The sequence below is a fragment of the Halyomorpha halys genome, unplaced genomic scaffold, assembly GCF_000696795.3.
Source record: "Halyomorpha halys isolate HHAL.00 unplaced genomic scaffold, Hhal_1.1 Scaffold208.1, whole genome shotgun sequence".
Lineage (NCBI taxonomy): Eukaryota > Metazoa > Arthropoda > Insecta > Hemiptera > Pentatomidae > Halyomorpha > Halyomorpha halys.
The window spans coordinates 585,048-606,764 of NW_027109100.1; the positions used below are offsets into that span (position 1 = coordinate 585,048).

Sequence of the window (21,717 nt, forward strand, 5' to 3'; positions counted from 1 at the left end):
TTACTAAAAATCGGTACATTTAGCCTTAAAGGAGCAGTGACCTATAACTTGGGAAACCCAACCTCAACCCCTAGACTGAAACCCAGGCTGCTACAGGACATCCAGTTATAAATTCTGTAGTTATCAATTCTATTATTGACTTAACTTCTATTTTATTTATTTTCTCTTCATCCTTTTTTCAAATTAATTTGTTGTTGTTTTCCATTAGAGGGCAATTGTTTGTTTTGTTAAGTCTACGAATGCTGTTTTGATTATTATTAACTTTACAACTCTCTCTTTTCAAGAATTATTATTTTTATCTATTTTATCATGTTTTTTTTTTAATGTTATCACGTTGAATATAGTTAGGGGTGTCTTTTATTCGAGACTATACCCCCCCCCTATAATCAACTGTTAAAAAAAATGTACCTCTTACATTAACCATGTAAGGCCCACCAGACCGATCTGGTATTAAATAAAAATAATCTTGGAAGAAGAAGAAAAAAAGGTATGAAGAATGAAAAACTTAACCTGCGCATAACTGAGAATGTATACCTATTAGGAGTGGTTAGTAAATATTTTTCTTCTATTTTTATGTAAAATTTGTATGGTTTAACTTTTTTTCTCCCTATAAATTGGCTATAACACTGTTAAGAGTTTGTTGTTAACAAACATCTTCAAAATTAGAACTAACAGTTATAACTTTTATAATTGAAAATAGTATTTAAAAACTAATAAATCGCCGAGGCCAGGGTTGTATGCTAAGTCGAAATTAAACTGTTGGACCGTGATCGATTAAACAGAAGACTTGGAGGCGCCTTTGGGCGCTCAACTGGAGAATGGTCTACTTCTCAAATCCTCGCCCAAAATAATTACATACTGTATTTTCAGCCCCTCAAAATCCGTCGTAAATTCGAACATGGAAATTATTATTGTCGCGATTCAGAGTACATGATTTTTCACTTAAATTTAGGGTTTTAGTATAGTTTAATAAATGTCAAGAACATCGCCTGTAGAAAGCAATGTCATGATTTTGTTCCATTTTAATGTGAGTTATTAAAAAAGTTTTAAAGAGAAAAAGTATTCAGATAAACATAACAAATTACATTTTTTATTTTGAATTATTATGTACTTTCGATTTAATTTTTTCAGTATTAATAACTCAATTATGTTATATCATTTTATACTTCTTATCTTTTAAAATATTTATTTTGTTATTAATTTTTCATAAACAGAATTTTCACAGCAAAATTAAAATTACAGGCGTCACTCACACTGCTCTATTAAACTCGTTAATAGTTAGGGGACTACAAACGAGTTTCCGATGATTTCTTTAATTTAGGCTTATTTTGGATATGGCCCAACAGCTTTTGGGTTGGAACATACCGAGAGGCTTCAGTAAGTTTTGGATGAAGGATCATGTAGATTTTTTTTGATACTACGCATTATTACTTCTTATTATTGTCACACATTATTAATACTTTCATAATTAACAAATAGGATTTGATTGAAAAAAATATATATATCTCGCTTTTTTTGTTTTTTGTAACATCATCAACATACTTATGTATTAATCCTAATTTTATCTTCTTGTTTTTATGTCCGGAGTCGATGCCTAGATAAGACCGCAGCTATAATCCGAAGACAGATGTCTTGAACAAGCTGAATGTTTTATTTATTTTATGAACTAGAATTTTAGAAACTGTAAAATAAATTCAAAATTTTTGTCTTAAACATTTTCTGTCTTTCCGAATATTACTCGAGATTTGAGAGAAATCGAATCTGTTTCTATTTCATAAATAGATAAAAATGAAAAAATATTTTTAATTTTTCTAGAAAAACAGTTTTTCTACTGATTTCATTGATTGATTGATGACTTAAAATCTGATTTTTAAAAGCATCCATAGTCTTAAGAAATGGCTCAGAGAAATTGTCAGGATCTCTGTTTTATCCGGCTATCTAGCCTTGTCTTATTTTTTTTTAAACTTTTTTTAGCTTACCTACAGTAGGATTTTAAGATCCTGGGTTGTGGTTTATAATCACAGGTAGTGTCAAAAGGCATATCGAAATAAAAAAATATTTAGTTTGTCTAGCTGTCTGAAACATTTAAACTCTTTGTAGGTCAGAGGCGGTAGCGAAAAAATATCCATTTTTTAAAATAAACCCTGACTGAACTTTCTCAAAGTTATAATTTGGAGAATAATGTCTAAAAAAATCGATGCATAGCAGCATGGTAAAAAATAATTCTCAAAGGTGCCTAAAAATGGTTGCGTGAGGTAGAAGATTAGAATATAATAAGACTAGTTAAGCTAAGAGCTTTGCTATTAATTCTAAACATACCAAGTATTGGTCAATTTGAATAAGTCTACTTGACATTAAGGTGAAGGTTTTTTTTTTTTTTAAATTGTTTATTTTTCTGAAGATTTTTATAATTTTACTGAAATTTGTATCTTATGTTAAGAGGTTCGCCTCCAAAAAAGTGAGAACTGAGATAGAGAATATAATGATAATTTAATATTTTTAAGATGTGGGGATAATTGCTGATTTCATAATATTTGGCATAATTTTCGATAAAAGTATTTAATTGCTTGTAAAGTTACAGAAATCTCCTATTACTGATTTCATGTAAGCATAATAATTCATTTCGAATATTTTGTGTTATTCTATAATAAGTGTCTGACAGTGTTGGCCGAAAAGTAAATTCGTTCATTTTGACTAATTAGTTAATTAGGGATTACATTGGTTCTACAATTAATTGTAATTTCCAACCATTATTAAAAGTAGCAGTTCTAAGGATATGGGGCTCCGAATAAAAAATGAGTGAAAATGATTTTTCTTAAATAGATAAACTTCAGCAGGCGTGCATCATGAATACTTTAATATTTACTTTATATTGACATTTACTGTATCTCTTGTATAGTCTAGATAAAAATTGAGCCTTTTTCTAACGGAAAATATATTTTTTTTTTTCTTTACTTGAAAGAACTCAACATCTTGAAAAGCCGCCATTTTGTATTCCTCTTTACTGCGTTTGGCAGTCTTCAATTTTGACATAGTTTTCATTAAATTAACAAAAAGAGTGATATAACATCTTTTTTTCATTTTTTGGGGCTTGTATCGTTTTTGTGTTAAGATAATTCGTTTCTATTTTCCAGGTTATATTATTTTATTTTATCCTAAAATTTTGGAAACTAAAAAAATGCGATGGTATTATTAACGATATTTAATAAGATCGCAATAAAGCCTCAGCTGTTGACTTGCACCCTGAGAACTGGCGACGGGTCCCGAAGTGGTTCGGGTATACTCGGGTATTTCCGCCCCCTCACCCAGCGCGGTAGCGAGTTGGGTCAGTCGGCCTCCGGTTCCGATCTTGTTTTGTTGTCATTGGTCGCCTTCCGCTAACCAGTCCTTTCTCCTGTCATCGTATTCTTTCTGTCTTCTAGGTGGAGGATGCCAAACGCCCAGGTATTCATATTTTTTACAGTGTTATTTTCTGTAGATATGCCTACATTTTTTATGTAGTTTTCTTGTAGCAGATGTGTACTCCATAGATAAATCGTCTTAGACAATTCAAGATTTCAGATTCTTTTTTAGTTCAAACCAATCATTATAATTTATCTGATTTTTCATCAGCTCTCACTTAGTAAACCCTCAAAATATCTTAATAAATACTGATAGATTTTATGTGATAAATTTTCTCTTATCTTTTTTCAATTTGATCTTAAATTCTGTATTCCTATCTTAATAATTTAATTGTTTCAATTATCCACTTGATAATTATGAAGATTTCATTTGAAAATTTTTAAAAAACTCAGTTTGATAAATTGTAATTGTTTCTTCTTCATCCCTGTTTTCCCATTTGATCAGTTCTCCTTGTTTGTTTAACTGCGGCAGATGTTTGTTTATTTGCCGGATTTGGATTACGGTATTTGGCTAGGAGCTAATCCTTTAAAAGGTTATGTCATACAACATTTCATTTATTAATATTATCTCTCGAGTCAGAGGTTAAATTTTTGTTACATAATAATCAGTTAAATATTATTAATTTAAAAAATAAATTAGTCAATTCACTTAGAAATAAAATTCTAATTTAAAAAATATTAGACTAAGGATATGACCAATAATTTCCTCTTAATTTTATATTCAAAATTTCTTTTTAAGACATACACCAGGTTGAGGGAACAATTTTATGACCTAATTCAGCTCGTTGGTTCAGCTTAATATATCTGTCATAAAGACAGGTGTCTAACGAAAGGTCGGCGAGCCTTATTAAGGTGTTTCTGTTTAAGATATACTTTTATATTGAATTTCATAATATGATTATTGAAAGGAATAAAAACGTTTTATTATAGTAGGTTGATTGATTTAAAAATAAAATTCATACACAACCAAATTGCTGAACAATTTGTCACTCCAGTCTTAGAAGCTTTGCAACTGTTTTATCTTGTTATAAGCTGGGATTTTCAATCTTAAGTCGATCTACTTATAATATAAAAAAGTAGGGACTGATTCGTTGTGAAAATATGTAAAAAAAAATTGATAAAATAAATTATCTAATTTAGGAGTAAAATAGTGTTATTAATTCAAGTATGAAATTAATAAAAAACATGAAAACCAGAAAAAAATATAATGTTGAAATGTAATTTATTTACAACCATTCTGGAAAATTCAAATTAATTCTACTATTCAAATTTTATTTACATTTGTATTTGCATCAGTAGTTTTATCCTCATATTTTATTCACATGAATAATTCCGTGTGAACAATAATAGTCCTTAAAGTCTGTTTTTTTTTTATTTGTCAATTTGTTATAAAATTGGCTTTGTAGTATATAAATGAGAAATTTTCTATCAAAAGTTAATATATGCACGTCACAAAAGTAAAAATAGTTTCTGAAAAAAAAATTCGGTTTTATTTTAAATTGTACGTGTTCTAATAATATTTCCGTAGACAGGGGGGACTTTACTACAGTCCCTCTATAGACTCTCATAAACTAGAGTTGTCAAAAAGTAACTACAATCTATAAAATACTTCAAATACAAAATAATTATTATAGAGATATATGAAGCGACAATAATTATTTTAAAATAATTACGTTCAAAACTGGTACCATACCAGGTGAAAAGATGAAAACTCCTCGAATTGGTTTCTACTTCTTTAGATTATTATCCATTTTATTTCTTTATTTTTTTTTATTGGATCAAAATCATGAAACTTTTATCGGTGCAAATAAATATTTTTATTTGAGAATTACATTTTTAAAGCTTGTCTGTTAGAGTTACAGGATGTCGTTTAAATATACGCTTCATAAAAATACAAAGAGTAATGTTGAAGCCTTCAATATAGGGGGAAAAAAAGATTGGGCGATGCCCCATTTAAACACATTCCAGAGATAATTTCAATTTGGACGGTGGGGAGTTGTTTGATGGACCGGCAAGTTATCGTTGGCAAGTGTCGGCCCTGACAATGGAACTGAGGTAATTTGATAAAACCAAATGGAAATAGTCAGGTCTGTGGGGTTGCTTGGTATTGTCTGAGAGTTTCTGGGGTGCCAACTTGAGGTGTCGGAAATATTCTCTCATCTTGCGGACGTTTCTAATGATTTTTTTAAAGCAATAAAGAATATTGAACAATCAAAATAAGAAAAATCTTGAAATTACATTTAAACAGTTTTTACTTTTTTTGTGGGGTGGGGGCTGTTTTATGTACAATACATTTGTAAGCTATATTATGCAAATTAAAAAAAGTAGCAAAAAATCTCTTACTTTCAGATTTTTTATTTTATTTACGTAGCATTCTTTATATAATTTAAGAATATAAATATATTTTCCGTAAAAATAAATAATATAATTACGTAAGGCGACTCTACATGTGAAAATTATATTGTAGGAAGATTGTACGTCAAGAAACGTACAAAAAAAAAGCAGAAAAACTACTATTAGCAACCAACGTTTCGTTCCACTTTGCAGAGCTTCATCAGGACTAAATGTGAACTAAATACAAACATTGTAAAATGTGATTAAATTACTAGTATTCTTTATATTACTAAAATACTATATTATTCTATCCATTTATATTTGTTTTCCTTTCTATTTATAGTTTTATCATAGTTTACAATGTTTCTATCTTGTTCTTTTGTAACATAATAGTAATGATTCGTAACGTAAATCCAATTCTATACCATTCGAAACAATTCATGAAGATTTTCTATTTTCCTAAATATCATAATTTTCGTGATGGTACTTTTAGGGAAAGTCTTCATATTTTAAAATGAACCTTTTCAGGCATTCAGTCATCATTTCATGACGTATTAAAATTATAATTACTAAATGTCACATTGTTCTCAAAAGTAATTGGACCCATGTATTAATAAATTTTGTAATCAAGATCATACGAAAGTGATACGGTTTCCAGCTTCTCTGGAACAATAACGACCATGAACAGAATGTGTTAACAGTTCACCATTTTAACAATTTACAGTTCTAATTCAACGTACTAATTCCCTACTACGCTCAGCCAGCTATATTCAAGAACTTTGCAACTCAAATTCATAATCTTATTTTTAATGTGTTATTGTAATTAGCGCTTTTATTTTATTGTTATATTCATTCAATATTTTTCTTATTTTATTTTATCCTTATTTCTTCATGGACATGATTTGATAATGTTCATTTTATTTTCCTTTCTGTTTATATACATTTAGAGATTTTATTTATTTATGTATAATTATTTTTTAATTTTGGCATGAATGTGATTATTTATCCCTCAAGGTTGTGGCAGAGTGTACTATTTATCAATAAATATATTTTTTTTATTTTTAATGCATTTAAAAAATAAATAGAAGAAATATTTTTGTTTATGAAAAGAATAGCTTGATATATATATATTTTTTAACCCAGCCTTATTTTACGTCTATCGCAGAGGGAGAACCCCCATTTAATAATTTCTTTAAGGACTTATGTATGTTCAAAGAGGTTTCTCTTCAAAAAATTTAATTCGAATAAATATTAGCGAAGATGCAGCAAACAAATATTTTGTTAGGCTTTTAGAAAAGTTGCGAGTGTAGATACTCCAAGTATTAGAAATTCGGAAAAAAGTTACAGCTCGGTCCATAGCGATACTCGGACCTTGACATTAACAACCGCATTTTCAATTTTTCTTTTTTTTTTTAATCTTGGGCATATAGACCGTGAAACATTTTATTTTTTCTCATTCACTGATATAATTTATTATTAGTCAGAACAGAAATATATTTTGTTATAATTTTAACGGTTTTTAAAAAATATTTATTACAATCAAATAAATAATATGAATTTATGAATATTTTTTTATCTGATCCTTTGTTTATATAAAGATTTTTTTTTTCATTTATTTATTGTTAAACTATTTTTTGACCTATCGTGGACATTTAAATGCTTGTTCGAAGTGTTCTTATTCATTGTTTAAAGAAATATACATACAAAAAAAAAAATAACAAAAGCCAACGGTCAATGAAATTTCATTGACCGCACCCCCAACCATCTTCTCCTCATTTATCATCCACGGTCAACTATCTCTCATAATTATGAACAAAAGCCAACCATAAAGTTTGACACGTGTAATTGTTAATGATGAGAATTCATGTCAAAGGCTGATAATCTAGTTGCTTAGTTTATGCTTGAATTAATTATACGGAATTAATGAATAAATAAATTATTTAACTAATTTCGTGACCATGATCGCATATTGTGTGTTATTTCCTCTTATAGCTCTGTTCGGGACGGCAATGTTCAATTCTCTATTGGGTTAACTCATATTTATTACTCTGTTAGAAAAGTGTGATAAGATCTTAAGATGAATAAAACGATGGTAGGGGAATAAGATAAATACTTGTATTTTTTCAGAATCCTATCTACCACATTTATAATTTACATTTTATCATATAGAGAAATATTGAAAAGTTGAATGACAATATATTACTTCAATATCTGTCTTTATAATAAAAAAGTCATATAACATAGGAGATACATTAACTTAGTAAAACAATATTTAGCATTACGACAATCCCAGTTCTAAAATGTTTTGAGGTAATAGCATAAGAGTAAAAGATATATGAAATTTTCTTTGAAGCAGTAGGTTTCATGATAACTGTCAATCGACAGTTCCTCGTAATTTTGAAAAAAAATATGCAATGTTTGAAAATGTGTGTATCGGATAAAATAGACCGTAAATAGTTCTATTTGGGCTCAATTTTTAGGAAATTTACATTACAAGGTTTAAAACTTTTTTTCTCGCTCAGTAATTAGTTTCCATAATATTAATCACTGAATAAAAAATTAGCAACATTTTTATTTTCTTCTTCAAAATAATTCGACTTATGGTATTGATTACTTGCTGGGATAGTTCAATACCAACTTTTCAAAATCATTGACTGTTTCTGTTGTTTAAGCCAGGTGAAAAAAAATTATTATTTTCAAAACAGAATATTCGTGAAAAATGTTTTCAAAAAAACTTTTTTTATGGGGGTGTATAGTAACAAACAAAAGTTATAACTTTTAAAATGTTTTACTTCTGGAGCCATAAAGAACTCAATGAAAAATTTGAAATTCATTCATTGTAAATGGGTTATTTAGATAAAAATCTAAATGCACTGCACTACACTTGGCACTCTACACTCGAGTCAGATAAAAATAGTTATAGTTTCAAATCTCAGATGATTCATATCTCCATACGCATACATGTTATATACAAAAATATGCCCAATATAATCCATTAAATAGAAAAATTAATGGGTTATCAATTTGTTTCTATTTTATATAGTTAAGCTACTAGTAATACTTTAGACGTTATTGACTAAAAACCTAAAAATATGCGGCGGCCAAATTAATTTTTTACTGTCTTCTTTTGAAAGCAATTTTATAAAAGAATACATTGAAAGAAATTAGTTTATAATTATTTCTAAATTAATTTACGATTTTACTGAATTAATAATGATTTTACACCCGTGAACCATTACCAGTATACTGTTAGAATTGGAATTTTTAAAAACGATTTATCACTTCATATATGTGTCTCTGATCAATAACTAGTGTCGAAATCGTTGATCCTAAGAAAAATTAATTTTAAAAACACTGAAATTTTTCTGAAACTTTGGAGGATGGACATATGTTGTAAAAAAAACAAAAACATAATTATAGGCTTCTGAGAACAGTTTTTGATTTTTGGTTACGCACATTTGATATATGACGACAATATTACTTTTAAAAAATTTAAACCTCTAAATATGGACTCTTAAAAATATAAAACTCTAAATATGGACTCTTAAAAATATAAAACTCAAAATAAGGACTCTTAAAAATATAAAACTCTAAATATGGACATCTTGTTGGTACAAGCCGCAGAAATATTTCTGTTACTTAAAGAAAAGTAATGGCTACCTTCATTTGACTGTTTGTGGTGTTATCTTTTTATAGCCGACTAAATATTTCAGTTACATTCAGTTTAAAGATGAAAGCTGATTCAAACTTTCCTATTTTTACCCATTTATTTGGCACGCGACTCTTAACTGATCTAGAATCAGTGGATAGTTTTATTAAAACGAAATAGTTTGTTGGGTAACCAGGGATATATTCATTATTATCGTATAAAACTTCTTATAATAATAATTATAATAAATAATTATTTACTTGTATTTTCTCAATTGAATGAATAATTTTTAAAGATTATTAAAAATTGAATTATTTTAATTGTCTTGACTATTATTTTTTAGGTGAATGTTTGTAATTGATGGTTAATTATCATTTAGAGTGAGCGATCTTAAGAATTTCTTTAACCATTTATTATGTTTAACCACCGGTTAACTAAACTTTTAAACCTTAAATAATCCTGTAAAGACGGCTTCGTTTAAAAAATTCAAAATCCTATATTTATATCTATATACCATTTGTTACATTACAAGATTTAATTACACATTTCATGCAAAACAGCATGATGATTATAAATACATGATTAAATGTAACAAAAAATTAATGAAATTAAAAAAAAAACAACTGGTAGATATAAGAATGGATACAACATACACTTGGAGTAATTTGTGGAATTGTTATTAATATATACATAATAAAAAACTGTGAAGATTTAAAAATATATGTATATACACAGCAACAAATTAAAAATTAAGACCAGATTAATAACTAAACTAAAATAAATTATTAAATTCACGGATTAACTAAATAATAAGATAATATATAACAAACAGAATATTTAACAAGTGAATTAATTTCAGTCAGTTCAGTCAACTATAAATTGAAACTTAACATTTTAGCTATATGAGGTTCTCACACCGTGTATGAAGCATTCCCTCAACCTAATTGCCGGACACACTTCACTTTTGGTTGGCTGGTTGGGTTGGAGTGGACTATATAATTGAAAGATGAAACATGATTGAATGTAATAACATTCTATTCTTTTATGTTACAAGTGGTGTAGGGGGTGACCGAAAGAAAACATTTATGATTAGATGGTTATTAAATTTTGAATAACTGGGCTATGGAAACTGTAGATCTAAAATTGAGGTGGTTGATGATTATGTGGCTGTTAACTATTGTTAGGTGGACTTACTCCATGGTTCTTTCTTCCCTCCACATTCTCATACCTCTCTCCCCTCTGCTTCTGAGAACAACTCCAGGAGTTCTACTCACTCATGGTAGATTTCTGATGAGAGACAAAAGGGAATAATGAACTGCTTCTACCAGAAGACAAGATGGCTCTCTTCACATTGGTCTGAGATGCTTCTCTTGCCACCGAGAGCGCTGGAGGAGGTGAGATTTGGCTGTTGGGCACATGGGGCGCTACTAATCCTTTACATGGCAGCCTTTCCGATTCAACCTTTCGGTTGCCGTAGGTAACCCGGAACACACCGCTTATTTTAAAATTTTTATTTGCAGAGATCACTTTTTCGACCTCCAGGAAAACCGTAAAAAACTGATATATATAATTAAAAATAAACAAATATAGCTAAATAAATCTAAAGTTTTAAAAATTCCTTTCTCCTTCATTAAGTTATATTTCAACGATGGCTCGTCCTGTAAATTTTATTCTTAAACGATAATTCATTAACTTTGAAATGTAGACGATAACGTACGCAATAGATATATCCAGAAAAGGATAATTTTCAGAAATATAAACTTTCAAAAATATAAAATAAGGAAATAAAAAAAAAAATGTTCTATTGATCAATTTTCATTGTGTGGCTTTTCTTATTCTTTTCCCAAGATTTTAAATTTTATTTTTTACTTCATAAAATTTAGAAAACAAAAAATTTAGTTTTTTTTGTACTTGAAATATCATACGGTAGTTTAATTCCAGGCGTTTTTATTTTATATTCATAGAAGTTTTTATGAAAACATTTAGGAAGGCTTATACACTGAGAAGATATTTCATCCAAACATATTTATAGGTCTCCGATAGTAATACATGTTCCATGCGTTCGAATCGCGTTTATGGATTCTTAATTAGAGATTAATACTATTCTGAAATATATCCTGATATAGAAAATTCCAGGACGCTCCTGGTTATGGACTTCTACCCTTATCTCCCTTGTACAGTGCATTGGCAATCTGAAAATAAAAGATAATAGGGCGGGATTAGAATGCTGGATTAATGGTATTCCAAAATCAATTTCATTCATTTTAAATATTTACCTATCAGGTATGATCTTCGCGGGTGGGGAAAGTGAAAAAAAAATGAAAACGATCACACATCAGCCGGATTAAGCTGTTAATGATTTTCCTTTTGAGCGGTATTTATTTATTTTTATTACCTAAAACTGCAATCAATGAAATATTATTTATTTCTTATCTACTTTGATTTATAAATTTTCGGGCGTTGGGGAAACGATGACTTATTAATGCTTGCTTTAGAAATTGAAAAAACAAAATTCAATGTAGTATTATAAAATTGAATCATTCAAAACGCCAAGGAAATAAATGTACTATCAATATATAAACCAAAATTGTATAGATATAATTATATTACTCAAATAATTAGAAATTTTATGTTGCTTGAATTTATGATATTTTTAAAAAATGCGATCGGTCGGAATTAATAATATTTTTGATATTATATATACTATATTGATAGTTATAATTCAAAATTTGGCTAAGAAAACACTAGGAGATTTGGTTATTATTTATTTTGTTTGTTATTTAAAATAGATTTTGTAATGTAATTTCAACTTCGACTTCTAATTCTCCAAATAACATTTCATTTCATTCGTATAACTTCTTAATCTTAAATCGTTTTATACTTCATAAACTTGTTAAAATATGTTACATGAAATTGTTATATATTTCTTCTAATTTTTATTTAAATTTTAAAAACTTTATTATCAATTATATCGTGCTAGTATTAGTAGAATAATTATTACCATATTGCCATCATGTAATATTTTATAATATTATAAATAAATTTTTGTTAGGTTTATCAAGAAATTTTATGGTATCTCCATTATGTTAAATATTTTTAAAAAAATTATTAAAAATTTGAATTTAATTTTTTTTTGGAAATTAAATTTTCAGAATAAATGCCGTAACTGCTCTGTTTTAGTTCGTTCTTCATATTTCTCATTTGGGGGTGAGGAATAGAAATTCATTATCAATGCTTCAATTCTTCATTTTCTTCTTTCCTCGGTATGGGGGGAAAAACAGCTATCTTTGTTGTTGAACTTTAATCATTATTCTTCCCAATCTTTGAATATACATAGTATATACTTTTCAATCACAACATTTCCTTTCACCTATAGGACAAATAATTACTTCTACGATGTTAGTACTGGATAGAAATAAGGCCTTTATTATATTTTTATCTTGGTCAGTTGGTGATTTTAATCAAGCTGTATCAGCAATTTTGCTGGAGCCTGGGGCGTGGAAACAAGAACTTAATGGTTTTAGAGCCTATTTTATTTTTTATATATCTCTACGACCTAATATCAAATATTTCCTACCTGGACACTGATATTGGTCCTATTCTCTATTATAACACCTGAGTACTATATATATAGTCTATATACACAACTACCAATCTTTATATGTTTGGCACTAGTATACTCAGAAAATATAGCTTCTGATGTGTAGATAAAAGAATATTTAAAAGTTAAAATCCTTCTAGCTATAAATTTAGAAATATCAGTGTCAACCAATCCAAGGATCCATCAGTTTACGTTTTAGTGTAAGACAGTGATGGTACTATTTGGAGAAAGGTCAATAGATTCGTCATTCGTAGACTAAAACTTGTTTTTTTCCATCAGTGTTTATACAATTCTGTCCAAACAATCTCACTTAATTATAGTGTTGGATTTGTGTTTTATAAACATGTTCAGTTGTATTTTTTCTATTTATTTATGTATAAATTTAACTATTTAACTATTCTTTGTAAATTCACATCAATTAGAAGTAATAATATGTTAAGAAAATAACTCATCTGGTGTCGGCTGGGAATGAAACAAACTGAACGATAAGAATTGAGAAACTAGTCAACTGTAGATTTTTTAAGGACAAACAAAAAATACATTATCTGCAAATAAATAATATATAGGGCCATTAGTAGCTGTGGGAGTTGATGCGACGTCTTTAGTAACCTAATAGAATTTGAATTCAGCACTGAGTTTTTATTTTCTTATGACCCCCTTCCTGGTCCTTATTGACAAACGGGGGAGAGGGTTATCTACAGGGTTAATGGTTAATGGTGAATGACAAAGAACGTGTAAATAAAAAGTCTGTTCTAACAGAGTTTGACAGTTCATGGGCGAGCGCATGCGTAGTACATTTGTCAGTTGATAGCTGTTCATAACACTATAGTTTTGGGCCGTCTGTAGCTGAGGGAGTCTTTGCATCCTCGAAACTGCAGCGGCGCCGGTTCGAATTCGGCCGGGGGGAGGGGAAGTCGACTTTTGGTTATGTGACGGTTCTACGAAATGAAAACTTGACTCCCCACTATGTTAGAATAGGGTGGTAACCTGTTGGTAACTCCCCCATATTTTCAGTAATTACCTGAAAGGGGGTAAAAGAAGATAAATAATTTATAAGAGGCCGATGTAGCAGTGGAATTGAGGCGCCAATTTAGCAATCTCATGTTAGAAACAGCGTCTGTTCGATTCCGGGCTGACGACTGGGTTGACTTTTATTTCGTTTTGGTCCCATGGAATGAGTACTTGACTCTCCCACTCTGTTTAGAATAGATTGTATAACCCTTGGTACGTAAAACATTAACAGGTAGGCTGTGATAAAAACAGAAAAGGAATAATGCATTTTGGTAAGTTAAAATATGACACTAGCGTTAACTAGAATAAGGTTAAAGAACACAATGAATTTGTATGGAAAACTTCGTGATGGACGATGAAGTCAGAAACGTCAAATGTTATCAAATGGGACTACAAAGACATTAAAAAAAAAATCCATGATGTATTATTCATATTTTCAATTTTTTTAAAAATATCTTTTTTTGAAATTTACAACTGTATATTATATAATACATTCAGCAAATTTGATCTTTAGTTAAATTGGAGTGTTACAGGCGTGTAGAGAAACTACCCATTCGTAGCACTCTAATAACATTTTACATTAGCAGGTCTCGTGGCCATCTTCTTTTCAGGCGCTTCGGAGGATTGTCAGGAATGGAAGATGATGCAAGGTTAGAAACTAGGGGGTTTGAGTTAGGGAGTTTATAATGGAAGGAGTGATATCTGGATCGGACTAGATCGGTTTCATAGAGAACATTACGGTCTTCATGTATGATTTTATTTGTGACAAAGTAAGGAGCATTGAGGATATTACGAAGGATTTTGGATTGTAAGGATTGGATGCGAGAGGAATTCGAAGGTTTAGTGGAGCCCAAAGCTCAACTCCATATGTCCAGATCGGCCTTATTACAGTCATGTAGATCAGTCTTTTGTAATGAGTTGGAAGATTAGACCGTTTGTTTAGTAAGTGCTGTAATAGTCAAAATCGACGTACAGTTTCCTGTCTTTTCAGTCTTGTGTGAGGATTCCTAGTTAGTCGTTTGTCCAGATGTAGTCCAAGGTAGCGGATCTGTGTTACAGGGGTAAGAGTAACATTATTAAATGGAATTGTAGGGTAGTCGGTAGGTTTACGACGAAGGGTAAAGGTGATTTGATGGGATTTGTTGGAATTTATCTTAATTCTCCAATTTCGACACCATTCTTCGAGGGCTGTGTTATGGGATTTTCAAATGTTAAAACCAGGTACGTGACTAAAACATGTAGAATCTGTGCTTAGGACTTGATTAGCCTCAGGTCTTGGTTTTTTTGCGATAAATATTTTTAGAGAATTAATCTTTTTTCGATTATGATTTTATTCCTTTGATACTTAATTAGTTGTAAAGTTATTACGTTTGTTCAAAGTAGACATCAGATACTAATTACAATTTAAATTAAATTGAAGTTATGTGGAGAACTTTTAAAAATATATTCTTTTTTTTTTTCAAATGTAAATAATTAAATGAATATATTTGAAAACCACTGGCGACTAAATAAATACATTCGCAGGAAGAGTCAATTTAAAATTCATTATATTCGCTTATATTGTAGGAATAAGTTATCAAAGGGCCTATTTTAATTTTGAATTATAATGAACTGCCGGGTTTAATGTTCGAGTGAAATAAACAGCCAATTATAACTTTAAATTCTATATTCAAAACATTTTGTTTTCACTAATGGATTTTTTTTTAATATACGAGTAATTTTGTGAAATTCCTTCTTCTTTGTAAATTCTTTATTTCTATTTTCATTTACAATCGATTTTCTCTGGCTTTTCCCCCCTTATCAGGATGATTGTGATATTTTTTCTTTATAGTTTTATTTTTTACTCAATAGTGCAATAGTGATGCTAAATATCATACAATATTTGCTTGTACTAAACCAATATGATAAGAGAAGTTTCTGTGTAAATTAATGTAAAAATTGTCGACTATTGATAATTATATCTAAAAAAAAAAAATGATAAAAGAAAGATATCCCAATATGTTCTTATGATTACTAAAAAAAAAGTTGATTGTAAATGAAAAAATTAATAAAAATTTATAACACAGAAGCAATTTCACAAAATAACTTATATAATTCTTTATTTGATGATAAGTTAATTAAATAACATCAAAAAATAACTTATACTATTATATATTTTGCGATATGTTCATTTTACCTTAATCATAACGGTATTAATTGGAAAATTATTTTGAAATCTTGCTTGATTTATCAGTTTTTGGCCTCTCAGCGGCTTTAAAAAACAATAACAATAAAATAAATGAAAAATTTATTTTAATGATAAAAATGGTAATGTTTATAGATAAACAATTTTAATAAAAAAAAAAAAAAATATTATGTTGTGTTTTATTAACATTAATAAGAACTGAAAATGTCCCAGTAACATTGCTTTTGTAATCTTTTCCAAATTCATATTAATTATGATCGAAAATATTTCTTTTAATACTTATAAATTACATATTGTAAAATCGTTTTAATTGAAATATAAAATGAATCTGACTATATTTATGTTTCAAGTACATTAAAAATGCTTACATACTGTTTTTTTTAATTTATTAGATAACATATTTTGTAGTGAATAGATCGTATTCATTCTGGACGTTATTCCAAAATAATGTAATTTTTTTGTATATTTTAATAATTTTTGGAGATGTTTGAAAACTGTTAAATATGACTTGATTTTCTCAAATTGTTGAGTTTATTTTTAATTAAATTAATATTTTTATTACATTCTGGCCTTTGAGTAATATCTGTAGGATTTAGTCCATACTGAATCGACCGAACCAAACTTGATCGATGGACACAAAGTTCTACTATATGCTGTTCACCACAGTTCCATAGATAGGGTGTAAAATATTTACTCCACATACATATACTTAGGCCATTAAATATTTACTCCATATACATATACTTAGGCCATTAAATACTCAAATTAATGACATTTGTTATGGTTTCGTCACTTTCGTAAGACTTCAAATAAAAGACGCCAGGTCTCAAATAAAACCTAATTACAAACTCGTCAACGTCAAATTCAGGTTACGCCTGTAATAAAGTGTCTTACTTTTGATTTATATTGAGAAATGAAATTCTGAAAGATAAGTTGCGGTATTCCATTGGATTATAAATTATATATATTGAAAATTAAAACCATTGGATTCATGTGTCGTGTCGTATCTCAAAGTATGATTTATCTACCACATTGAAATATTGTATCTCTGTTTCTGTAATAAAAGTTCCTCTAGAAAGTGTAATTGAAAGTTTCTTGTTATATAAGTAATGAATGATACACTACAAATATTTGTATTTTTTAAAGTTTTATATAACAAAATTTTTTTAGGATTGTTGAAATACTTTATAGTATATATAACATAGCATTTATAGTGTAGTGCAAGCAATACAACAGCCTTAATTCCGAAAAAAATGTTTTTTCAGTTATTTCTTTATTTCGTATGTTATGCATACGCTTATTTATTGGTTGATAACATAGTTATAAAAAAACAAAACAAATTTGATTTGATAATTTTGGCCTTTTTTCGCAAATCCATAATATATATACCCATTTTGTAGCTCAAAAATCAATATCATCATTCATAGCACTTAAGATACTCAATCATCAAAATTTTTATAGTATCAAAATGCCTTTAGAATATACTATATGCAAAAAATCAGACCCTACTTGTTCATTTGAATTTCAAATATAAAATGTAAGTTTAATTATTTAACTATGTGTTAAGTGACTTTTTATTGCCGTGATGTAATCTATTTGTATCTTCAGATATTGAGAAAGGTCATCTTTCCAAGAGTACCAAAACCATTTGATTTACCAAAGTATACCTGACCGTTAATTAGTAAATATTTAAATTTGAAAAATGTGGAAACTCTTTTCTGCAAGTGAAATTATCTAATTGATTTTTGTGCTAAAAAAAATGGTATCATTTATCATAATTTGCGAAATATCTTTTCGTGAATAATCGTCTGTGGTAGAATCGATGGTCATTTTCGGTTTTACCACAAAAAAACAACAAAAAAAACTTGTAGATCAGCAGAATTTATGAAATATTTTTGTTGGTCAACTTCATTATCTTTTTTACAAATAATGTTTTAATCGTTTAATATTATTTTGAGATAAAATGTCTATGTATATGATAATGTTATAACCTAGCTGTATAAGAAAACACTTTGTACATAGTTTATCGCTTTCTTCTTTCTCTGGTTACTAAAAGAAGCCCAACACTCAGAAAAACCCGACTCAGCTGTTCCTGAGAGACACTCGATCTCGATAGAGGGTGTTTTGAGACCCCTTTCCTTGAAGAACTAGCTATCCAACCCCACCCCATGCCAATGGGACAGGGAAAGTTTATGACTCCTCGATAATTTATTGTCAAGGAATAATATATATTATGTAAGGACCCGAACGTGGCATTTCCCTTATCTGTATGATAAGTGATGTAGACCGAGTTGGTGCTATGGTTCGATACATCTTCTTCCTTGATTTGTCGAGTGTGAAGGCGAGGTTAATGAGCATAAATTATCCGTGTTAATGCACCAAATCGTAATCTGTTTGAAGAGGCTTAGTGCTCTGACGTTAAGCTATTCTATTTCATAACAGTAGCACTGCAATGCCTTGTTTGTATTGCTATATCCTCAGACGAAATTATAATGATTAAATTACATTAAGGGATTAATTTTGACTGATCTTTAACAATTTTAGTTATTATGTTTGTGGATATTATGCTGCACGCATGAAGTAGGTGCTGTGTTCGTATTGACCAATTACGAATTAAATTTTGTCTACTCTTGTTAAGAATTTGATCTGATTTAGCCCAAGTGGTCGGCAAATTTAAGCTGAAGAGCTATGTTTCTATTTTAATAAATATTTTGCAATATAATTTAAGAAATAAATTATCGATACAATAGTAAATAAATAAGTTCGCATTTTAGTAATTGAGAATAATTTGTTTGCATACCTTATAAAAAGTTTCATGCAATGTTAGTTCTCATCAAATTGTTTATAATAATTTATTTTTTATAATATTCATGTTGGAAACCGTTTATCAACTCTCATTTGCCAGGTCTATGTTAGTATCACTAGATTTTAACTGGTTTGAATCTGATAACATCCTCTCGGCTTTGAAAATAATTCCATCTGTCTTCTGTAAAATTTTGGTAGCAGTCAGCATCTTATTTAAAAGAAAATGGCATTTTCTCGCTTTAAATTTTGAAATCTGATTTACATGACAATTATAAGGCCTATCTGGAAAGCGTTGAGCTTTGGGGCTCCACTAAACCTTCGAATTCCCCTCGTATCCAATCCTTACACTCCAAAGTCCTTCGTAAAATCCTAAATACTCCCTACTTTGTCACAAATAAAATCATCTACAAAGACCTTAATGTTCCTGAAATTTACTTGATGTATTTATGTACAGTTGTAAATATCAATAAATAAATTATAAAAAAAAATATTTGAAATGTATGACATAAATTTTGATTTCCAAAACCTTATAATAATATTAATTGAATTTCTAATAAATCTAGGGAAAGTGTTTTTATTTAAGTATTTCTTATTATATTACATAAGTACACAATACTGGGATGATTAAATACTGTCTGCCTGGGAGATTTTATATGAATGATCCTTAAAACGTTTCTAGTATTCAAAGCTCATTTCATTTACAAAAATACCTTATTCCAATATTTACCATTTAAAATATAGATTACATTTTATTTTATAGAAATATGCTAATCTCTAAAAGCACTGTTGTCATTTTGAGTAGATGAAATCTTAATTCGTTTAATTTACACTTTACCTTTGAGGGATTATATGATAAAAAGAGAGGTTGTCCAGAACCTCTTGTAATCTCTCTAGAAAAAAATCGTTAAATTCTTTTTTAAATTGCTTTTTGTAAAAAATAATTATCAATTTTGATATTCGTGTGATAAACCTGAAATATGCAATCTTCACATTCTACATCATTGGCCTAAAACACTTGTTTTCTTTCTAAAGAAATACTGCCTTCTGAAGGCGGCATATTAAAACATAATTACTTGCAAACATAAAAAAAAAATGTATTAGATAGCCGCATCAATATCCATATCTCCATGGTACAAGTTCCCGATTCCTGACTTAAACCAAGTCACAATTAAGTGGTGGTACCTGATCCATCAGTAGGTTCCCACTGACCATATCACCTCACCGTTAGTCAGTACTATCTATCCCAGTAACGAACCAAAGACCCTTCCTGGATGGTATTAGTACGTAGATTGTATTTTTGTTTATACTGCAGAAGCGTTCATGTTTTCATTGTTATTAGTTGCACAAATTATTTACTTTTTTTAAAAATAATTTTAATAACAGTTATTTCTCTGTGTATACAGTTTAGAGTTTGCTATTTCACTACATGATACTTATTAACTTTTGTATAAAACCTATACATAGGTAGCTAAACCTTTTTTGGGTCTAAGCCCACTTGTACAGCAATTCTTTTCTAATCTGCATGTTTTGGATTGAAAAAAATATTAAACAAAATAAAAGTTATTTTTAATTTTATATAACTGAATTATAATTTTCTTTTTCTATTGATGATCTTTGATACTGTTTTTTCCCCATTTACTCCTGCTATATAGATTAGGGAGGGAGTGAGGAGATTGTAGCTTCAGTGTATATAGAGGCTTAGCTCGGAGGGTCCAGGATGTTAATGAATTATCAAGTTAGCATCGTCTTCTCCTAAAATAGGGTTCGTGGTGAACTCAGGTCTACTACCGGTTCGAAAGATATTATCCCTTCTATTATTAACATAGTTTAGTTCAAATTAATGTGGCATATTTTATTTTAGAAAATGAAAGTGCGTTGGTCCGGGCAGAGTTCAAAATTGTGATTCAAAATAGTACAAACACTGTCTATAGTTTTTTTAGTTATAATAATTAAACTATTTATAGTTCGCTTTAAAAAGTTACAAAAACTGTATCAGTTTTGATAGCCGATATCTCTGAAGTCCTGTAAGTGGGGCGAACCTTTAATGTATCATAAATAGTTTGTGGGTTCCTGACTCTTTCGTACTTAGTCAACTAAACGCTAACGCTAAAGATCATTATTTTTATTTTATTATATCTACTTTCTTTTTTAAACAATATTTTTATATTTTAATATCATCTTACCCAGTATCATTATATTATTTTAGAGAAACGGTGATACATTATCCACAAAGACGTAATAATATCTTGTGACGAGGATATTCTATTCACATTTCAAAAATAATAGAGTTCCATAAATTCCCCCCGTCTTATTAACTTAGGAATTCCACCTTTATCTCTTATCTGTAATCTCTACAATGGAGGGTTATGCTTCGTATAGCTTCTTTTATATAGTATGTTCGGGTTACAGGTGTGGGACGTAAAACAACCTACCATCTGGTTTCTAAAATGTCAACTACTTTGATGACTTAGGACACGTAGATGACCTTTTGCCGACACGAACTGGACCAAATAAAAAAACTGGAATGGTTCTTTACACCTGTATTGTGGTCCGATTTAACCACCATAGTCAGGGTCATATTCCAAGAGGAAATATAATTAAATTTATTTCGTCCCTAGGTTTCAATAAGAAATCAGAGCACTCTTGAGATTTACCGTTTCAAACATCGTTTTATAAGTTGCCTATATATATTTTTATAGCTCTGAGGGTTCTCAAGAAAAAATATCTTAAT

General features: G+C 29.1%; 1 protein-coding gene across 2 annotated transcripts in view; it reads left to right on the plus strand.

Annotated features, from left to right (window-relative positions):
- Positions 1-21,717, plus strand: part of Pka-R1 (protein kinase, cAMP-dependent, regulatory subunit type 1) — a 319,862-nt gene that overhangs the window by 104,959 nt on the left and 193,186 nt on the right. The window contains exon 1 of one of the 2 annotated variants that reach the window (XM_014418765.3): positions 3,308-3,444. The exons of the other annotated variant lie outside the window; for it this stretch is intronic. Within the exon in view, the coding sequence (XP_014274251.1) occupies positions 3,430-3,444 (15 nt within the window). The 5' untranslated portion in view covers positions 3,308-3,429. Of the gene's footprint in view, positions 1-3,307; positions 3,445-21,717 lie in introns of those variants that run through there. 2 annotated transcript variants of the gene reach the window in all.